The sequence below is a fragment of the Colletotrichum acutatum genome (genome assembly GCF_030867785.1).
Source record: "Colletotrichum acutatum strain CBS 112980 chromosome Unknown BDZ83scaffold_11, whole genome shotgun sequence".
NCBI classification, from domain to species: domain Eukaryota; kingdom Fungi; phylum Ascomycota; class Sordariomycetes; order Glomerellales; family Glomerellaceae; genus Colletotrichum; species Colletotrichum acutatum.
In genome coordinates this window covers 272497-292442 of record NW_026849005.1, presented here as the reverse complement: position 1 = coordinate 292442, position 19946 = coordinate 272497, and the positions used below count along the sequence as shown (strand labels likewise).

Below are 19946 nucleotides of genomic sequence, written 5' to 3'. Positions count from 1 at the left end.
TTGCTGAGAAGGAGCATAAGGAGGCCCTCGACCAGCTGGTAAGTTTCACCTCTAATCCCATTGGCGACTTGCTCCTTCAATCCCTTTTCCGACTGGGAGAATCGCAATCGAACGCCAGATAACCGAAAATGACACATTGCCATTGGATCGCAAATGGCTTACACAATAACTTTTCCAGAGCGCTATCAAGTCCAAGATCGAGATTGCCATGCCCAACAAGAACAAGGAACAGCAATCCCCTACCCAGAAGCGTCGCGCCGAGCTCATTGCTCAGGCCAACGAGATTCGCCAGAAGCAGGGCGCCGGCAAGAACGCCCGCACCTCCAAGCTCGACCAGATCAAGCGCCTCGACGAGCAGATGCGCTCCCGCATCAACGAGCAGAAGACCGCCCGCTCCAAGGTCAACTTCAAGAGCGTCGAGGAGGTCGACCGCCAGATCGAGAAGCTCGACTCCGAGGTCAACTCTGGCCGCATGAAGATTGTCGACGAGAAGAAGGCCCTCGCCGAGATTTCTTCGCTCCGCAAGCTCAAGAAGAACTTCTCCCAGTTCGACGACTCCCAGAAGTCCATTGACGACCTGAAGGCCAAGATCAAGGAGATCAAGGACTCGATGGAAGATCCCGAGGCCAAGGCCATGTCTGAACAGTACAACAAGATCCAGGCCGAGCTGGACGCCATCAAGGCCGAGGGCGACGAGGCCTACAAGAACCTCTCTTCCCTTCGCGATGAGCGCACAAGACTGCACAACCTCCAGAACGAGAAGTACGCCGCTCTCAAGACCATCAAGGATGAGTACTGGCAGCAGCGCAAGGCGGCTCAGGCCCACGAGCGCGAGGCTCGCGAGAAGGCCCGCGAGAGAAGAAAGAACGAGGCCGAGCGCTACCAGAAGGAGCGCAAGAAGGCCGATGCCGAGAAGTTCCTCGCCGACGCCAGCGACCCCGCCTATCTCGAGGAGATTCGCCGCGCCAACAGCCTTCTCCAGTTCCTCGACCCCACTCACAAGGTCGAGAAGGCTCCTCTCCAGGCCGCCAGCGGCCTCACCGCGCAGGCTTCGCGTACTGTTGACGACTCGGGAATTAAGGGTATGAAGGTCGTCTCCAAGAAGGACCGCGACGAGGACTTCTTCCCTGCCGTCAAGAAGGGAAAGAAGGGCAAGAAGGGTGGTGCCGCCGAGGACAAGGCCGGCAAGTTCAACTGCCCGCCCTCCGTTGTCGAGGACTGCGCCTTCATGGGCATCGACCCCCCCATGGCCGCTTCCGACGTCCCCGCCGTTGCCGAGAAGGTCAAGGCCAAGCTCGACCACTGGAAGAGCGACCAGGAAGCCCAGACTCAGCGCGTAAGTTCTTCCGTACAATCATTACTTTGTTTTTCTCTCCATTTCCCATACTGACCCGACTTTTAGAACATCGAGAAGGCGAAGAAGCAGCTCGAGAAGCTCGAGGCCGACGAAGCCAACGGTGTCAGCAACGGCGACTCGGTCGAGGAAGTCACCAAGGACCTCAAGGAGACCTCCGTTGAGGAGAAGGCATAGTCTTCTCACTCACTGACTCCGTCTACAACTTTTGCCTGACTGAAATCCACTGACTCTTTGGTTTGTTTTATCTGCGTGACGTCCTCTCGTAGATATTATGGACTAGGGGGAACGTGAACCCTCTCACCTCTCTGCCTCTTTGTCAACACACACACACACACACACACACACACACACACACACACACCCACCGATACACGCATACGACACCCTCTTTCTCACAAAAAGCACCACACTTGGCATCTCAAAAAAGAGGAAAAAAGGAAACTTCTTTCGGAATCAAACTAAGGGCGGGGGAGATTGCAAAACCTTTTTATAAACTCTCTGGCCTGTTTTTGCGTCTTCCTAGCCAATATTGTCCCTCGAGGCAAAGTGGCTTTCTTGTACTTAGCAGCTTCTTCCCCCCCCTTTGTACCGTTTGTAGTTCCAGCCATATACTTTGAAAAGATGAGAGGTAAAAAGAGAGAAAAAGCTTTTCTTCGAATTTGTCAAAACACGAACGTCCCTCCTTTCTATGCGTTGACCGTCTGTCCCCTGCACGTTGACTGGAACAGCTATGCTCAGCTGTCCAGCAGAATGAAGCTCTTGGGCCCAGCGTAATCATCCTATCCGGTAGGTCCATCCCCAATATCAACAAGCCAAATGTAGTCCACTCAGCCATCAACGCCCATTGGCCCGTTGTTTCTCGGGCTGTCCTCGTCGGGCAGGTGTGCTTGTGCAGCAGGCGAAGGCATGTCATGGCGTGACGTGCTGGAAACGATCCCCGGGGGTGGGCGGGGGGACTTTGAGCAAACACATCGGACAGGTATCACGGCACGAGACAAGTGGTGCGCATGTAGCCTCGGTAGTAACGCTTCTAACGCTTCGGGGTCCCATGGTGCAATCTTATGACGTCCTTTGCGTGCAGAATGATCATCGTTGATCGATCCTCTGCTTCACCTCACTTTCCTTCACCACGAATCCATCCGAGCACGAAATCACACGATGCGTGAGACAATATTTTATATGGTTTATGGATTATTGCTCTAGCGGCAACTGGTTTGAGGGCTGCTGATCCTGTCGAGAATACCTCCCGTAACATCCAAGAAGAGCAAAATCAAAGAGTACCCGGCCTGCGCCGTCGCAAATGCCAAATAATGCCCTCTTTCCGTGATCCGTACTCCGGTGCCTACCCAACCAAAGAAACTGGAACAGGATGAAACCCAAAAAAGCATACAAACGTACGAGACTCAATCACAAATTCCGGGTTGTCTCGAACACAGTAAAGAGCAAATGCGCAAAAAAAAGACGGTGGACTCCAAGGCTACCGCTACGCTTTGCAATGCATAAATGCCTGCTTGTCCCGAATCAATACACCAAAAAAGACCGCTGATGCAGTTCGTGGGTCTCATCAAAATAACATCATAAGAAAATTGCAAAGACGCCGTGATTCGTACCCAATGATATTCGAACTTCAAGAGCTCCTAGCTCTGGATGGTGTGTTTCGTCGATCTCAGCATTCATGGCGGCCCGCCCCATCCATAGTAAGCACCCGCACCTGGAGGTGCGGTTCGTCCATATCCAGGTGGCGGTCCTCCGGGGTGTCCAAGGTGTCCCATGGGCGGTCCCATATGCGGCGGCATGGGCGGCATTTGCCTTCTTTCTCTTTCCCTCAAGGCCGGCGTTCTCCCGCCCATTCTGCTGGGCATCGGTGGCAGGTCCATGCTGGGTGGTGGTGGTGTTCTTCTCCCAAATGGATCTCTGTCATGACTACTAGGCGCAGCAATGGCCGGAGGCCCGCCCGAAGGAGGCCCGCCGCCTCCAATTCTTCTTCCAGATCTATTCTTGGACCCGCCACTGAGGGCGCTTAATGGGGGATCCTTGACGAAAGGGTCATCATCGGGAGGGACGTTCAGCTCGACCAAACTGAAGAAATACTCGAGGACTTCGGGATATCGCTGGACACTGGATTGCCAATCCTCGTCAATGCCGTGCTTCAATGCAGCCTGCGCCTGGGCAAGCTCGCTGGGATGAGGAGGGGCGTGATAGTAATGGTATGCAGTGGCGTTGATGCGTTCAAGGTTAGCAGCGTGAGCTGTCTTTCGGCGCTCGGTGAGTAGACGGAAGTATTCCAGGATGTAGTCTTGCGCGTGAGCCCGAACCCAGCTCCTATGTATCTGGTTAGCAAGAAATGTCCTCCATAGGTAAGCATATATGAAAGATCAGTCTTACCGAATGTCAGTGTATATGGACTGCATCATGCGCTGCTCAGCCTGTTTTATGGCAACATCAAGTCCCTTGGCCTCGCAGTCGCAAGCTGCAGAGGCAGGAGCGTGACATATAGCACAGTCCGGATCCATCCTTGTGGTGGTCTTGCGCGTACGCGGAGAGCGTGGGGCGCGCGGCCTGTAGTCTCTGTGGGAATATGAATACATCTCAGCGAAGGGATCACCAGATGGGACACGAGTGGTCTGTCTCTAGTTGGAGGTGGAGAGGAGGGGAGGATGAGAGGATATTGTACAAGGAGGTCAAGATGGGTCATCTACTACTAGTACAAATGTCATTATCCCTCTCGAGACCCTGAGATGGGGTCTCATGGAGAGTGTTTGGAGAGATTGGGGTTGGGGATGAGGCTCGGCAGCCGGGCAGAGGTAGTGGAAGAAGAGAAGAGAGAGGAAAGCGGTGATGGACTGACCTGACTTAAGAGATTATTAAGAGGGGGCGGATGATTACAGCCCGGCAGAGCGTCGGTGGTAGGGTGAGAGGGAGAGAGAGAATATCCGTATGGTAGTTGGGAATAAACAAAACTAGGACGAATAAAGCGAGTTGCTCCTGTGTGCTGGTGCTATGTATCCTGCAGCATCGAAGCATGAAACAATAAGGCAAGCAAGCAAGTGAGCAGGCGAGTAGCGAGCAGCAAACTAAGGTAGGGTTCCTAAGCGTGCAAGCAATAGAGAAAGTCGAATCGAGAGTATCGAAGTCGTAGTTGCAGTCGTGGTAGACAAACGGTGGGCTCTCATTCAACGAGGAGCAGAAGCAGAAGCATAGGATGCGGAGGAGACGTGGGGAGAGAGATAGCTTGATCCACGAGGACGCAGGTAGATGAAGAGAGGATCGAATGGGAAGGGGGGTTTTGACTGCAGCGTGAGTGTCGTGGCTCGAATGCCAGCAGCTCTCGATATGCAAGTCTTGGGGGGTCCGGCGATGGCCCAATGAAGGGGACGCCAAGCGAGAGAGGTCGTCTGCCCGACCAAGTCCCAATGAGCCTCGATGAGGGGCCCAGTGAGAGGTGGACTTTTGTTTCTTGAGGTATCCGTAGACAAGATAGGTCTGTCTGTCTGTCTGTCTGCCAAACGTAACGGGCCGGAAGAGAAGGGGTGGATTGTAGAAGACGAGAGAAAAATGTTGAAAAATTGCAGTCAGTCCGCAGGCGAGAGGAGAGAGAGAGAGAGCAACGAGAAGCACCTCAGGTCAATCAATGAGTGGAGGGGCAGATTATGTGTGTGCGTTGTCGCCGCCCCTCGTTTGTCGTTCCGATGCCGTTCCCGCCTTTAGCTTTGGGCTTCAAGGCGGTCAAGGGCCAGGGGATGAAGGGGGGGGGGGGGAGAGAGAGAGAGGGAGACGAACGGGCAAGGACAGGCCGCAAGTAGGAGAGCTGCAGCCAAAAGAAGCCGCGGGGCGGTTTGCAGTGAAGCGGGGGTACTTTACAGGACAGGAAGTTGGGTGAACCACTTCCATTACGTTAGGTACCTGTACTCCATACCTACCTCCTCTACGGAGTACGGATACAACCACTGAGGAAGTAAGACACCGCCGATGGTCCAACGGGAGACACCGAAGAGGAAAGAAAGCGGAGAGGGGCAGGAGAAGTCGGGCGGGTCAGCGTTTGCAGGCCGAGACGACCGGCGGGGTGGGGTGGCTGGTCTGCACCTTCCACAACTAAGGTACGAAGTACGCATCACACAACTTTGGAGACACCAGACCAGCAACACCACCACCACCCACCTCATTGAGGGAAAGTTTGATGCACAACGGACGAACCATTCCACACTATAGGAAGGAGGGGCGAGTCACTATTGTACTCCGTATACCAAGGTAATTGATCAGCTGGGAACCAACTTGGTTCCATCTGATGTAACGTCCGAACGTGCGCTTCCAGAACGCCAACGAACGCCTATCCAGGATCCGGCCCAACTCTAGGTACCGTAACTTACCTTAGCTACCATAGGTAGGTCCGGATTGCTCTCAGCGCCATATTGACATCCCTCAATCAATTCATCATACATCACGGCTGCTTTCAGCAAGATGCTCTTTGTTCCGACGATGGGTGCTGCAACGTCCCTACAATGTATCGGGTCATGGGATTAGGCTGGTTGGCTCACCGCATCTTGCCCTACCTTATGCACCTCGCGTCTCGATTAGAGCCCGCTGCATGCGCGCAAAACATAACCGAACAATCCCCTTTCTGTCAGATTATGGATTCGCAAAGAAGCTGTGGCAAGCCATCATTGGTAAGCTGCAGCAGTATTACCACCATGCCTCTGTCTAGGTCGGTCGAATTCATTTGCCTCACAGTTAGCCCCTCTTGGAGCCGCATCTCAACGTCGAGAGATGAAGGAGTGACGTTGAAGAGGCTGAAAAGACAAGCGAGCTCCCTTTTCCCTTTTCAGTCTTCTCATTTTCCCCAGCCAACTCAAGGGGAGCTTACGAGGCAGTGCACGCCGCCGAATTTCATATGTCAGCCCCAGTTTGTTTCCCAATGATTTGGGCACTGGCCCGTCTGACAATACCGTTCGGTCGTTGATCCTGGTCTCACAACGGTCGCTCCCGCCCCTGCCATATTATGTAATCCTATCACCTTATCTTATCGTCGCAGCTACAGATAGCCTACCTAAGGTACCTAAGGTGAAGCACGTACCTTACCTTACCTTACCTCAGATGGGATGGAAGCGTTCAAAATTTTGAGCTCGTCTCAACTCATCGAGTCGCGGGCACTCGACGACAACCATACCTAGCGACTACGACTACAACGACGACGACCATCGGCATCATACGGCGCCGAAAGAGAGACGAACATGGCGCCAAGATGTTCGGGTGGGCATACGGTGTTGCTGCCTTTTCTGTACCCCTCGTTGTTTTTTTCCAAGAGCACCACCACGCCTCGTCTTGCTTCGAGAGTGGTCGCAAGTAGTCGCCGCCATAGCTCCACCCAGGTAGCTCAGGAATCAAAATCCACCAGACTCAACCCAGCTCCCGACGACTATTCCCAGCCCATCTTCGCCGACAAAGCCTCAGTAACCCTCTACGCGGGCCCCGGTGGCCACGGCTGCATCTCCTTCTTCCGTGACGCATACCTCCCCGACGGACCCCCCAACGGCGGCGACGGCGGCCATGGAGGCAACATCTACATCCAGGCTGTACACGGCGAGACGTCACTACACAAGTTAGCTAGGCGGCGCTTCATTCGAGCAGGCAAAGGAAAGTCTGGTCAGGGCAGCTCCAAGGGTGGCCAGCGAGGCGAAGACGTCATCATAACCGTGCCGGTTGGTACTGTCGTCCGCGAGCTGGCCAGGGAAGACCCCATTGCCGAGGATGCGATAATGCAGCGCGCTATGAAAGCGCAAAGAAAGGCCGAAAAAAGGGCCAAACTGGCCCGTCAGGCTGAGTTGGCGGAGCAGGCGAGGCGAGAGCTGGAGGAGGGAATTGAAGAGGAGGATGAAGAGATGGCGGCGGAAAGGGAGGCGAAAGCGAGGAAGCAGGTCGAGGATGAATTCGACGAACCCGATGACCCCGATCGCAACAAGTTCCTTCTGTACCCCGGCCTCTCAAAGTCGGATCTGAAGACGATATCTCTCCCCAAAGCCCCTACCCGTCAGCGTCTCTACCACCAGCCGCCCGGCCCGATCCAGCTCGACCTGTCGCGCCCTTCTCCGCAGCCCATCCTGCTCGCCGTCGGCGGCATTGGCGGACTGGGCAACCCACACTTCACGTCGCGCGAGTTCCCGCGGCCCATCTTCGCCACCAAGGGCGAGCGCGCCGTGACCATGGAGATTGAGCTCGAGCTCAAGCTCCTCGCCGACGTCGGGCTAGTAGGACTACCCAATGCCGGCAAGAGCACCCTGCTGCGCGCCATCACGAACTCGCGCACTCGCGTCGGCAACTGGGCCTTCACGACGCTGCAGCCGAACATCGGCACCGTCGTCTTGGACAGCTACAAGGGCCGCCCCGTGATCAAGAGTTACAAGCGGTATCCCGCCGCTGACCCCGCCTACGGCGGCAGCGGAATACCCGGCGCGGAAGAGGAGGTACTGGTCGAGCAGCGGACCCGCTTCACGGTCGCCGACATCCCCGGTCTCATCGAGGGTGCCCACCTAGACCGCGGCCTCGGCATCGCGTTCCTGCGTCACGTCGAGCGTGCCGGCGTCCTCGCCTTCGTCGTCGACCTCTCCGCCGGCCCGGCCGTCAAGGCTCTCAAGGCCCTCTGGAACGAGGTCGGCCTCTACGCGCAGATGCGCGAGGAGGAAGAGCGCGCGCGCGAGATCGACGCTCGCGTCGACTGGGACCTCAACTCAGGCAGCAGCAGCGAGGCCGCTCTTCCGCAAGGGGGCACGCACGGCACCATGATGGTGGCCGACGCCCCGCCGGCGCCCCGGCAGGAGTCGGGCCTGCACATCGCGGCCAAGCCGTGGTACGTGGTTGCCACCAAGGCCGACCTCCCCGAGACCCAGCAAAATTTCAAAGACCTCAAGGCCTACCTCGACGAGATCAAGCAGGGCACCGCGCCGCACCCGAGCGGGATCGAGAACGCCTGGACGGACAACGTCGCCGCTATCCCCGTCAGTGCAATCAATGGCCAGGGCGTCGATCGGATCGTCCACTGGACTGTGGGACTACTTGACGAGTAAAGAGGGGCGAACGAAGAAATAGAAAAATGTACCATATCATTCTGTATCACCACCACTGTACAATGCCACTTTATGGAAGAATCGTGCTTTGCTCTTCCTGAGAACTTGCTTCACTTGGTCCAGCCCCTGAGATCGGCATGCAAGTACTTACCTGAATGATATGAAAATTGTGTACGTGAAACGCTAACGGCAGCATGTTGCAAAACTTGCCAAGCTCACCATGGCTGGATGAAGTAAGATATCTCCAAGACGTCGGGAGCACAATAGAGCTTGAGTCACTGATGGGGCAAGGTCCATTGATTGCAGTCAATCAGCAGTTGATGCGGGAATCCGCACTCAGATGTTAACAAGAAACTTTTTGGCATTTCATTCGTAATGACTACTCCGTCTAGAGCGACTCTAATCGCCTTGATGGTGCGGAGGTGCTTCCATCCAACTCATTATCCAGGGTTCGCCTATGTGCTCGTAAACCCAAAGCCAGATAGCGCAAAGTAAGAGCTGCTGCTCAACCATAAAAGGTCGACCTTCCAACCCGTTTCTGCTTCCCAAGGGTACGTCCCCCAAGTTCCAAGCCAACCCGAATAACCATTAGAATATTATAGGGCGAATAGTGATCGTGCTGAGACCAAATCCTCTTCTTCTCGCCACGAAATCCTTACAACATGGCGAGAGCAATCGCACCAGCCAGAACAGCAACGCTGAAGGTCGTCGTGGTTGCACTGCTGCCGGGGACAACGGTCGGTCCCGTTGTTGGAACGCTGACGGTTCCATTAGTACCGGGGCGACCGGTGCTGGAACCACCGCCGGAGCCACCGCCGGAGCCTGAGCTCTGAGAGGCAGACGGTGAAGCACCGCCGGTATCAGTGCCCGTAGCAGTGCCAGTAGCAGTAGCACCACCACCGCCGCTTCCTCCCGAGCCACCATCAGTAGTAGGCACCACAGTCGAGAGAGTCGTAGCGGTACCAGCGGCAGAGCTCTGCTGGCTCGAGCCTGAGCCGGATCCACCTCCGGTAGCAGTAGCAGTGGCCGTTGCAGTCGCGGATGCTGATACTGCGCTGCTGGCCTGGGTAGAAGCACTAGCAGACGCAGTGTTTGTGGAGGAGGCCGAGGCCGATGCTGACGAACTAGAGCTGACGTTGTCGCATGAGAGATCGTAGAGAGGCTTGGTGGTCAAGGTCGAGCCAATGACACCGAAGCTGGGATTGGGTGTTGTTGGAGAAGAGTCCTGGAATGTGTACCACCAGACATTGGTCTTACCAAACATGGGGCAGCCGACGTCATTCCAGAACTTCTTTGCGTTCTCGAGAGATGGAACGGCACTGCCGACAGTCTTGCCGCTGACGGGCCAACCAGTCTCAGTAACCCAAACGGGCTTTCCACCAACAGCACCCTGGGTGGCAGCCAAAGCTTCGGCCCAGCGGTCCTTGCCGTCCGAAATGGAGTTGGGCTTGGTGTCCTCGAAGTAGGGGTAAGCGTCCATTCCAATCCAGTCGCAGGCATCGATGACCGCCTTGTTGCTGCCATTAACCCAGGCGGTCCAGGTGTCGACGTGACCGATAGGAGCACTGCTCAGAGGCGAGTTCTTGATGACTTCTCGGACTTGCTCAAAGTACTTGACGAGAGTGCTGGGCTCGGCGCCAGAGAATTCGCCGTTGGCAATGCCGGTGGGCGAGTGGCGGTAGAGGTCCTCACTGCCAACAGAGATACCAGCAACCAGGCCATTAAGCTGACTGCCGTACTGGGAGACAGTCTTCTTCAGAGCCTCAAGCTCGTTGGCGAAAGCAGCATCACCGGCCGAGGCCCACAGACCGAGCAGAAGAGTTGTCTTTGTGGAAATGGCGGCTGGAATGGCAGAGATGGGGTCGTTAGTGCTTCCTCCCTGGACCATGGTGTAAAGACGAGCGGAGGTGAAGGCGCCATTGGTGCCCTCGAGACTAGCTGCGGTCTTGAATTCGGATTCGAAGTCTGACTGAGCCTTTGCTTTACCGTCGGTGAAGGTAGATCCGTAGTTGAAGCCCTGGAAGGCGCTGGCCGTGGCCGCGGCGTATAGAGCCGCCAGGCTCAGAGAAGCGCGCATGTTTGTGATGCTGGAGGAGGTTTTGAGGTGTTGCAACAGTGTTGATGTGATGGAAGGTAGGCGAGACGATGAAAATTGGGTGGAATTGGGTTTCGGTCCAAAGTTACTGTTGGAGGAGAGACGGGGCCACTCTGGGAGGAGTGTTGACTACGGGTAAATGTATAAAAGCAGGCAGGAAGGTCCAAGGTATTCCAAAAACGAGAGACGGATGGGTGAGGTTGTCCCAGAGTCCCGTAGGTACAGAGCAGGGTGAGGGTCAGGTGAGGTATCGTGAGTGACAGTGAAGGTAGGGAGGAAGAAGAGTGATGAAGTCGGCCGGGCGATGAAAGCATAAAAGGGAAAAAGCAAGTGACGGGTAGGGCACAGCAGGCAAGGAGGGATTCCCCAGACAGTAGGAGGGATGCTTGTTCAGATCACATCACAAGCTTGGGAACTTGGGGGTGGTGTCCTACAGGGTTCCCTGTTCTTTAGACCTCCCCGTCTTCTTTTCTTGGGAAAGCTCTTCACTCTCAGGTCTCAACAAGAAGAACCTTGAAGGACGGGACGGGTGTAAAAGTCTGAAAGAGGCAAGTAAAGAAGCCAGTTGAGTGGTGCCACCACACCAATTTGACAGCACTAGTGTCGGATGTCTCTTCCTCATGCCCCTCCCTCCATCAAAACAACATCGAGGACGCCACCATAGGTTCCTGAGAAACAACAACACACAGCTCCCATGCAGGAACGAGCCAAGGTGAGGTCACTGGTGTGGCCCGTATTCTCTACACAACAACTTTAGCACCATACAAAAGTGTGCTATAAGGTATGGTCTTGCCCCTGGAACGACGGTGGCGACGAGGTCACGCCGGGCACAGGGCAAGGCATTCGGGGCAGGCCCGGTCGAAACACCGACCCAATCACGGCTGCCATCCCATTTTACCGGCGTCCCGGGCCTTCCCATTGCTCCCAACTGGGACGGCCGGGTCCCTGCGGGCTTGCCATATTTAGCAGTCTACACCCACTATTTTCTGCTCCCATGCCCCCATGCCCCTGTCGCTGTCGTCCGGCCAGGCCGTGGCGCCCCTCCCCCGTATTTTCCAGCAACCACCATCATCGATGCCCCCTCCCGGATGACCAACACAAACACCTCATCACTATGCGGGACATTCCATTCGGGCCATCACACTGTCGCTCACTGCTGTTTACTGAGTTGGTTTGGTGCCGTTGTCCCGCGGGGTTGTTCTGCAAAAAGATACGAGTGAGGCTTTGATGTGTGTCAATGATCAGCAACCTCTCAACTTGTTCTTCTCATTCCAAACGTGTTGCAATGGCGCCGGCAACTATCGCCCACAGAGCGAACAAGAGCGACACGAAACTCGGGCGCCCACGCGTCTAGGTGTGCCGTAGAAGAAAGTCTAACGCTGCAGGAGAAATCGAATGAGAAAGGTATTCAGTCTTGACGACGAAAAAAAAGTCTCGAGGACCTGAGGGAAAAGCCACAGAGCAGGGAACCGGCGTGACATCTGCAGGTACCAATGCAAGCAAAGCGCCTGCTTCCCCGCCTACTATGCAGGGGCCCTGGGTAGTAGGCGCCGGGGCTGATTCTGGCTGCATTCCTGGACCTTAATTCTGCAAACACCATCATCACGTTTCTGCTTATTGATCATTCCGGCAAAGAAAAGTCGACATTCTCCTTAGGCTCTATTGAGAAACTTTTGGCATTGCAGTCTCAGTGTGCGAATACCAGTTGAGCAGCATCGGCGCCCGGGAGGGCAGCTATTGCCGGAGCATTGCCTCCCAGTCATACAAAGCTATCAGTAATACTACCCGCAAAACGCAGGACTTTCTCTCTATGACAGAGCTATTGGGATGGGTCTCAACACTTAATGTCATCCCATCTAATGACAACTGCTCACACCCAGCCGAAGTGGATCGGCATCTCCAACTGGAAAACCCGACATAAAGCCAATGGATAGGAGAGCCGAATGGGTTTTGGCATCTCTTGATGCCCAGCTGGCGCCTCTGGAAGACATCTGGCAGCACCTGGTGACGTATCACGTTCCTTGGTCAAAGTCCTAGATTCAAGAGCCCAATCTGGTTCACCGAACGTCGTCAGACGGGTAAAAGTGGGACAGGGGACTAGGCATCTTCACGTTGTCATCATACCGACAGATAATCACCTTAATCGACTTACGTTCTCAAAAGATGCCAACCAACGCTTATCGCGGGCACGTATCGCCATGGCAGAATACAAGGCAACACTACCCATCAGCCCTCAAGGGTAAGAAGAGCAACGAAAGCACCGGCATCAATCATAAGGATTGAGCTGACATCCTTAGGTCCATCATCTCGGACTCCAACGCGGCCCCCGAGCAGAAGCCAGTTGTCCGTGTCACTAAAGTGAAGCTATCGCGTACAAGCACACGCAAGGTACGCACCGGGTGCATTACTTGTAAGAAACGTCATATCAAATGTGACGAGTCCAAACCACATTGCGGCAACTGTCTGCAGACCCGCGGCCACTGTGAAGGTTATCTCCCGGATCAGAAGAAGAACAAAAAGTCCTCAGGGCCCGCAGAACTCTGTTGGGATTCTACCCAGGCCATCATCCCTCGAGTAGCAGCAGCAGCAGCAGCAGCATCGCCCACGGCGCAGACGAAACTGAACATCAACACGGTCGACTTCCGCGATGACAACAGCATGTCCTACTTCCAGGAGTTCGTCGGCCTGGTCCGAGGCCCGTGGATGAGAGCTGCCTCTACCGGCGATCTGTGGGAAGTCATGCTGCCCCAGCTGTCCCGCAACAATGGCACTCTCCGCTCCGCCGCCATGGCCATCGGCGCCTTGAGCGTGTGGTACCGCCAGTCCGCCTATGTCTCCCTCCATGCCATCACCGTACCCGACCAGCCCACCGCGCAAGGAGACACCCACTACTTCCAGGCTGTAGCTCACTACTGCGACTCTCTTAAGATGCAGTGTAGACGGGCCTCCGCCCAGGACGCTGTCTTCCTCTCTGTCCTCCTCCTCTTCTTTGAGATTCTTCGGGGCAATAGGAAAGCCGCACTCGATCACGTCAACCACGCTCTGTCCCTTCTCCTCGCCCTCGTGACGGACACAGATGCCCACCATCGCCTAGCCGACCTCGCGCCTAACCCCATGCCCGTCATTGGCGCCGTGGCAGATGTCTTCAACCATTTGGCGAAGCAGGCCCGCACCGTCTTCAGGGGTCGTATCCTCGACGGCCCGCCCCTCCCAAATCTTGCAAAGCGCCTGCAGAGTACGAATCAGACAATGGAGACCTTCATGATGCTCCTCAACCAGACGCAGAGCGAGGCCGCCAATTCACCAGAGTCTTATCCCGACTCGTTCGATACCCTCGAACAGTTTGAGCAAATCTGGCCCGCCATACGACGTCACCAAGCCGCCATGGGCGCCGTCATGGAGGACATATTCAAAAAGTCTGGCTTCCGCGGCGCAGACGACGACGTCACCATCACCAAGCTCCACCTCGAGCTCTTTGGGAACCCTCGCATTCTCAGCTTTTGCGAAAACTTCCACAAGTCCATGGTCAAGCTCAACACGGGCTTCCAACCCCTCTTCAATCAAATCATGCAAGCCGACGTCGGATCTCCGACCTACCTCCGCGCCATCCTCCTACGCATCGAGTTCATGGGCGTCTACATCTTCAGCAATGCGCCCTCCTTTATCGAAGACGCGAGCGCCCGCGCCCTGACGCCGCTGTACCGCGAGTACATCTCCCTTGCGCACATCGCCACGAGGGCCGCCAAGAAAGAGTTCGAGACGAACCCGGCCCACCACCTCTCTCTACAGTGCAGCCTGAGCTGGTGCCTCCTCATCATCTCCCTCTTCTGCCGCGACCCTCTCGTGCGCGACGAGGCCATGTGGATCTTGAAGGAGTACCCGGGCCAGGACGGCATATGGAGCATCCGCGCTCTGTACGCCCTGGCTCTGCGGAACCGCCACGTCGAGCGGGTGAACGCCATCGGCACGCCCGACGAACAGTGGCGCCGGCTGTGGCGCCGCGAATTCGTCTTCGAGGACAGCGGCGACCGCGTCGTGCTGCGTTACATGGAGAGAGACGAGACGGCGAGGAAGTGGCAGCTGGTGGAAGAGGCGGCCGATATCCCCAGAGACGGCGGGGAGGCCCGGTGGAAGCGGCAACCTCTCACGATACATAGCGGACTGCTCATCTTGGACCTGTTTAACGCTGTGGCTCAGGGTGACATGGACACGAGGTTACCGATTGGCAGGCCATGCTGAGAGGTTGTGGAGAGACTGCAAGAGAGAGAGGCACGTTTCTAGATGCGATTCAAAGTGGCGTCTCTAAATATGCTAGTTTGATACCCCCGACAATGAATCTGAATAAAACCGCAGTACATTTACCAACAACGCTGTCTGTTTAATGAGTATGATTTAAGACTTCTACTTATACACTTCGTTTACTTTCGGCTACAACATTCCCACGTCCTCCCAATATGGACCGAAGCTATTGGTCGAGGGCCTGACTTTGACACTGTTACAAGCCATGTTAGCAAAGCAAGATCATCCGAGCTAGGCATTATCGGAGAGCACAACTTACCATTTCCCAGTATACGCCCTGTTTCCGAATAAGCTCGCCGTGGCTTCCCTTCTCCACCACCCGCCCCTCGCTAAACACGAAAATCACGTCTGCGTTCTGAATCGTCGACAGCCGGTGCGCCACGGCGACGACGGTGCGGCCGTCGCGCGCCCTCTCGAAAGCCGCCTGCACAATCTTCTCCGACTCGGAGTCGAGCGCCGACGTGGCCTCGTCCAACAACAAAAGCTTCGGCTCGCGGATGAGGGCGCGCGCGATGGCGATGCGCTGCTTCTGGCCGCCCGACATGGAGACGCCCTTGGCACCGACGTCGGTGTCGTACCCTTCGGGCAACGAGATGATGAAGTCGTGGATGAAGGCGTCGATGCAGACCTCGTGAATCCTCTCGTCCGAGATGGCGCTCGGGTCGTCGATGCCGAAGAGGATGTTGTCGCGGACCGTGCCGCGGAACATGATGGGTTCTTGCGGTACGAGGGAGAGGTTCCGACGGTAGTCGTAGACGTCGAGCTCGTTGATGTCGACGCCGTTGCAGAGGATCGAGCCGTGGTTCCGGTTCAGATCGTAGAAGCGTTCCAGCAGCGAGATGATTGTCGTCTTACCGCATCCCGAGGGTCCGACAAAGGCCGCGTACTGGCCCTTTTCAATGGTCAGGTTCAAGCCCTCGAATACGACGACGTCGCGCGTGGGGTACTTGAAATGGACGTCTTGCAGCTCGATCCGCACGCCGCCTTCGGACTCGGCAATGTCTTCCACACCTCTCGTCGCACTCTGGCCGACGTCTGCCGACTCCCGCACGTCGAGGATCCGGTCCGCCGCCGCAGCCGCCTGCGCGGCGCTGGGCGCCACAGCCAAAGTTTGACTAGCCGCTTCGGCGCCCTGGATAATGGCCATGAAGCAGACGAAGAATGCCTCCATGGAGTACTCGCCAGTGGCAAGAAGTCTGCCGCCGTAGTAGAACACCAGTGCCTGGCAACCGAGACTCACACTGTCGGCAAATCCATACAGCGCAGCCGTCCACTGTGCTTTGCGGCGAGCCTCGAGGATGTGACCGTTTAGGAGCTTCTCGTACCGCGCGTTGATGGTGGACTCCATGCCGAGAGAGGAGACCGTCCTGATTGCTCCGATGGCTTCGGTGGCAAACTGTGAACTCTCTCCGAAAACAGCCATGTTCATCTTGTCGAATTGGACCTCGTGCCTGTATTTCCAGAGGCCTGCGCCCAACATGATTGGCATGGTGATGAACATGGCAACCAGGCCGAGCTTCCAGCCAAAGATGAGAGCGATGATAACACATCCGAGAACGGTGAAGACGCCAGAGAGCAACATGGCCAGGTTCAGCCCGAGGAGTTCCTCCAACAACTTCGCATCGCCCGAAACCCTGGCGCTCAAGGCGCCGTGGGAGTTCTTATCCTGATCGAAAAAGCTAATCTTCTGATGAAGCATATCGGTCAGATATTGCCTCTTGTACTCGGCGCTGACAAAATACTGCAGCCGCAGGCCGACCCAGCCCTGGGCGACGTACGCGAGACCGACGCCCCCGGCGAGGGCGAGCCACATCAGACCCCAAAAGCTCGCCTGTCTCCTCAGCTCGTCGCCAGTTAGTAAAAAGACGGCAATGACTTTGGAAAATAGCCATGCTTGTATCGGCGTGCCGGCCGCGGTCGCCATGCAAGACAAGATGACAGCAGCATACGACGTCCACTTTGCTCGCCTCTCAAAGAGGAGTTTACCAAAGCTACGAACCAGGCCTCGAGGCTCATGCGATGAATCACCCTCGGCAGTGTCGGTAAAGGCGGCACTTCTGAAGTGCTCATGGCCGTTGACCTTCTCCTCTGTCTCCGAATCAAGCCCAGAGGTAGATGCCTCGGACACCGACTTTCCAGGCGTTGACAAGTTCAGTGCTTGAGCCCTTACCAGTGAGCTATAGACACTGGACGGGTCACTCAGGAGGCTTTGATGGGTTCCTTGCTCGACCGCCTGACCTTTTTGTAGTACTACAATATTGTCTGCTTTCTTGATGGTTGAAAGCCGATGGGCGATGGTAATGGTAGTTCGGCCTTGCGTCACTCTGTCAAGCGCAGCCTGGACTATCTTCTCACTCTTGGCATCGATAGCACTTGTTGCTTCGTCGAGGATGATGATACGAGGCTTCTTGATGATACTTCTAGCGATGGCAAGTCGTTGCTTTTGGCCACCTGAAAGCTTTGCTCCGCCGTCGCCAACTCGAGTATCATAGCCCTGTGAAAAGGTCGAAAGTCAGTCAAATGTTTTTTAGAGTAATCAGATGATTACAAGAGGCAACTGTAATGAACTTACATCAGGTAGTCGGCTGATGAACTCATGGGCGTATGATTCCTGGCATGCGTCACGAACAAGCTCCCGTTTCACCGTCTCAGGCTCCTTCTCCCACTCGGTACCGATGAGACCATTCGCAACGTTGCTGAAAATGGTGTTGTTGAAGAGAAAGGGCTCTTGCTGAACCAGACCGACTTGGGATCTCCACCACTTGATGTCAAGATCCTCCAAATTCACGCCGCCGACGGTGATTAAGCCAGCCAACTCGGGTCGAATAAGTGACTTGGACTCGTCGGTGACGCTCTCAACTCTCTCGGCTCCTGGCTTCTCGGACGACGAATCATCAATAACCCGGGGCAATGCGTGCTGCTCTCTTAGGCTATACCACCGCTCCAGCAAGCCGACAATGGTACTCTTTCCTGAACCGGATGGGCCGACAAGGGCGACGTTCTGACCTGGCTGTATGCGGAAGCTCAGCGAGTTGAGAACCTTGACTCCAGCTCGGCTGGGGTATTCGAACGTCACGTCCTCAAAGACAATATCCTCTGCGTCAATTTCCGGCTTCATAGTACCGGAAGGAGGCAAAGGTGCGTCAATCACTGTGAAGAGCTCACAGGCCGCGACCATTGCCTTGCTTACGGCGATGACCGGCGTTGAAATTCTCTCCAATGAAGTCAAAATCATCATCACGGACATGAGCACCACGACAACAACGCCGGCATCGCTGAGGGCGCCGGCGATGTATCTCTGCGTGCCGTACCAGAAAGCCAGGCCGAAAGCACCGAATACGCCAAAGAACTGAAATCATGTTAGCTCTCGCTCGCGATTTGGGAACTTGGCTGAACAGGGGAATAAGACGTACGATGAGGCCAAACTGAATTGCAACAACAGGAGCAGTTTTCTGAGCCCGCCTCCTGGCTTCGTGCACCCATGCCTCGTAGCGAGAGATAATGTGCTTCTGCGCACCGCAAGCCATGACCAACCGCACTCCGCCGAGGGCTTCGCTCGCGATCGCGGTGCCCTGTGCATCAGCTTCCGTCGTTTCAGTCTCCCCCTTGACGATCACCGGCAAGCAGAAGGACAGGACTAGGAGAATGTACAGAATCAGCGACGAAGTGACCAAGGTCAGATCCCAGCTCCAAATGAAGGCGATGACCAGGGCGGCCCAAATCGTGCCGTTGAACTGCAAGAATGTCCCTAGACGATCAGAGATACCGATTTGCAAGGTGGCAGACGTGCCAGTGATGGCCGTCGCGGCAGCACCGGGCGGCATCGAGTCAATGACGTGGATCGACTGGTCGAACAGCGAGCGGAGGTAGTGCAGGCGGATAGCGGACGAGAGCCGGATCCCAATCATTCGGAAGCAGAACTTGTTAATGGCGTTGAGGAACCAGCGGCCGAGGAAGAGCGCCGTGATGTACAGGGCCTGGCGGTTCAGAAGGCTCTCAAACTGCGCCGTGGTAACGGTCGAGCCGTTGGCAAAGTAGCCTGTGAACTGGCCGACGAGCTGGCCAAAGATGATGTTCATCAGAGGTAGCGTCACGCCTGCGGCGATGGACGCGAACGCCGCAACCACGTAGACGAAGAAGTCCCATTTCGTTGCGTAGGTGAAGACCCTGAGATAATCCGCAAACTTTGGCTTTCGCACTGGAGCCTGTGTACCCGTCGTCGAGGTGATCTCGTCGGTCCGGACTGGAATCTTCGCCATGTTTTGGCACCACCTTCGTAGGTGTCGTCGTGCCTCTTGAGCTTGATCTTCTTTTCTGGCGTTTAGATATCGATGTCGTGCAAAGAGGCTTTCCGTCCTAGATTAGTGCCCCTTTTTTTCGCCTTCCGTGTGTTAGTCTGACAGTTTCCTTCCAGACTTTGACAGGAGAAGGAAATTGAAGGTTACTTTTGGGGGTGTGAGAAATCCGTCCGTACGGATGCTTTCCTGCTTGCTTCATCCATCCTGATGACTTTTTGTCCCATTGATGTTTTGACGTCAGAAGGTCCGACCTCGTGCTTCAAGGCGACGGACGTCCTTTTCCTCTGGTTCTTGGGCCTCTTTTTTGCTCTATCTTGTTTTCCAACTTGACGGCAATGTGCATGCAGCAAATCGAAACGAGGCACTGCTGTCGATAGGCCGTGTAAGTGGAGGTCCGAGAATCCAACAACGAGCCGAGAGCCACTACATGATGAGACAATTTCCTTCGCGACGGCGAGACCGAGGTGGAAAACCATAAAAAGTCTGATGACGAGTTGAAGTGAAATTTCTCAGTCTTCCATAGACTCGAGGCTTGATGAGAGCGAGCCCGATGCGACATCTCCCTTCCATTTTCGTACTTCTTTCCACACTTCGTCTCTGAGAAGCTGATCCCACGCTTAAAGCTGTCCCAGACGGGCAGTTGACAGAATGCGAACTACTGCAAGGGCCTCACTAACAGCCGTTTTTGGAAGGCGTAGAGCCGTGCGCTCGGGAACCCGGGTTCGATCGAAGAGACAACCAGCGCGTGTGGACCAATCACGGTAGTCTTCTCATACCCGACTCTCCGTAGACAACCTTTCAAGTAAGACTAAGGTAAGCAGCCCAAAGCAAAGACTTAT

At 55.6% G+C, this 19946-nt stretch overlaps 7 protein-coding genes across 7 annotated transcripts; 4 read left to right on the top strand and 3 right to left on the bottom strand.

The window, feature by feature from the left end:
- Nucleotides 1–178: 178 nt before the first annotated feature.
- Nucleotides 179–1531, top strand: BDZ83DRAFT_568489 (nuclear segregation protein; the record flags this gene model as incomplete). The annotated part of the gene is made up of 2 exons (XM_060504074.1): nucleotides 179–1336; nucleotides 1403–1531. Coding segments are annotated over 2 exons (1287 nt in total), but the record flags the coding sequence as incomplete, so codon positions are not given.
- A 1356-nt stretch (nucleotides 1532–2887) lies between these two features.
- BDZ83DRAFT_33665 (uncharacterized protein) lies at nucleotides 2888–4077 on the bottom strand. The gene is made up of 2 exons (XM_060502452.1): nucleotides 3743–4077; nucleotides 2888–3679 (listed from the first exon to the last, which is right to left on the bottom strand). The coding sequence occupies exons 1-2, from the start codon at nucleotides 3943–3945 to the stop codon at nucleotides 3031–3033; spliced, it is 852 nt and encodes a 283-aa protein (XP_060369548.1). The 5' UTR covers nucleotides 3946–4077; the 3' UTR covers nucleotides 2888–3030.
- Nucleotides 4078–5714: 1637 nt separating this feature from the next.
- Nucleotides 5715–6429, top strand: BDZ83DRAFT_33607 (uncharacterized protein). The gene has a single exon (XM_060502447.1). The coding sequence runs from the start codon at nucleotides 5857–5859 to the stop codon at nucleotides 6271–6273; it is 417 nt and encodes a 138-aa protein (XP_060369547.1). The 5' UTR covers nucleotides 5715–5856; the 3' UTR covers nucleotides 6274–6429.
- Nucleotides 6430–6585: 156 nt separating this feature from the next.
- On the top strand, nucleotides 6586–8415 carry BDZ83DRAFT_716308 (obg family GTPase CgtA; the record flags this gene model as incomplete). The annotated part of the gene is made up of 1 exon (XM_060511842.1): nucleotides 6586–8415. One exon carries the CDS (start codon nucleotides 6586–6588, stop codon nucleotides 8413–8415), a length of 1830 nt encoding a protein of 609 aa, XP_060369546.1.
- Nucleotides 8416–9070: 655 nt separating this feature from the next.
- Nucleotides 9071–10492, bottom strand: BDZ83DRAFT_568181 (glucan 1,3-beta-glucosidase; the record flags this gene model as incomplete). Its single annotated transcript, XM_060504038.1, has 2 exons — nucleotides 9071–9237; nucleotides 9421–10492. The coding sequence occupies 2 exons, from the start codon at nucleotides 10490–10492 to the stop codon at nucleotides 9071–9073; spliced, it is 1239 nt and encodes a 412-aa protein (XP_060369545.1).
- Nucleotides 10493–12708: 2216 nt separating this feature from the next.
- Nucleotides 12709–14749, top strand: BDZ83DRAFT_647790 (uncharacterized protein; the record flags this gene model as incomplete). Its single annotated transcript, XM_060510113.1, has 2 exons — nucleotides 12709–12749; nucleotides 12808–14749. The coding sequence occupies 2 exons, from the start codon at nucleotides 12709–12711 to the stop codon at nucleotides 14747–14749; spliced, it is 1983 nt and encodes a 660-aa protein (XP_060369544.1).
- A 113-nt stretch (nucleotides 14750–14862) lies between these two features.
- BDZ83DRAFT_33597 (ABC transporter) lies at nucleotides 14863–19185 on the bottom strand. The gene is made up of 5 exons (XM_060502446.1): nucleotides 18223–19185; nucleotides 17382–18158; nucleotides 15324–17303; nucleotides 15069–15209; nucleotides 14863–15002 (listed from the first exon to the last, which is right to left on the bottom strand). Exons 1-5 carry the CDS (start codon nucleotides 19066–19068, stop codon nucleotides 14976–14978), a joined length of 3771 nt encoding a protein of 1256 aa, XP_060369543.1. The 5' UTR covers nucleotides 19069–19185; the 3' UTR covers nucleotides 14863–14975.
- Between the last annotated feature and the right edge of the window lie 761 nt (nucleotides 19186–19946).

Bases quoted from the DNA above. Each gene is read 5' to 3' on its own strand.
- BDZ83DRAFT_33665 (XM_060502452.1), bottom strand. From the start codon at position 3,945: ATGTATTCATATTCCCACAGAGACTACAGGCCGCGCGCCCCACGCTCT. The intron at 3,680-3,742 runs GTAAGACTGATC...CCAGATACATAG, and splicing joins TCCATATACACTGACATTCG to GAGCTGGGTTCGGGCTCACG.
- BDZ83DRAFT_33607 (XM_060502447.1), top strand. From the start codon at position 5,857: ATGTATCGGGTCATGGGATTAGGCTGGTTGGCTCACCGCATCTTGCCC.
- BDZ83DRAFT_33597 (XM_060502446.1), bottom strand. From the start codon at position 19,068: ATGGCGAAGATTCCAGTCCGGACCGACGAGATCACCTCGACGACGGGT. The intron at 17,304-17,381 runs GTAAGTTCATTA...ACCTTTTCACAG, and splicing joins TCATCAGCCGACTACCTGAT to GGCTATGATACTCGAGTTGG. The intron at 15,003-15,068 runs GTAAGTTGTGCT...GGCTTGTAACAG, and splicing joins AGGGCGTATACTGGGAAATG to TGTCAAAGTCAGGCCCTCGA.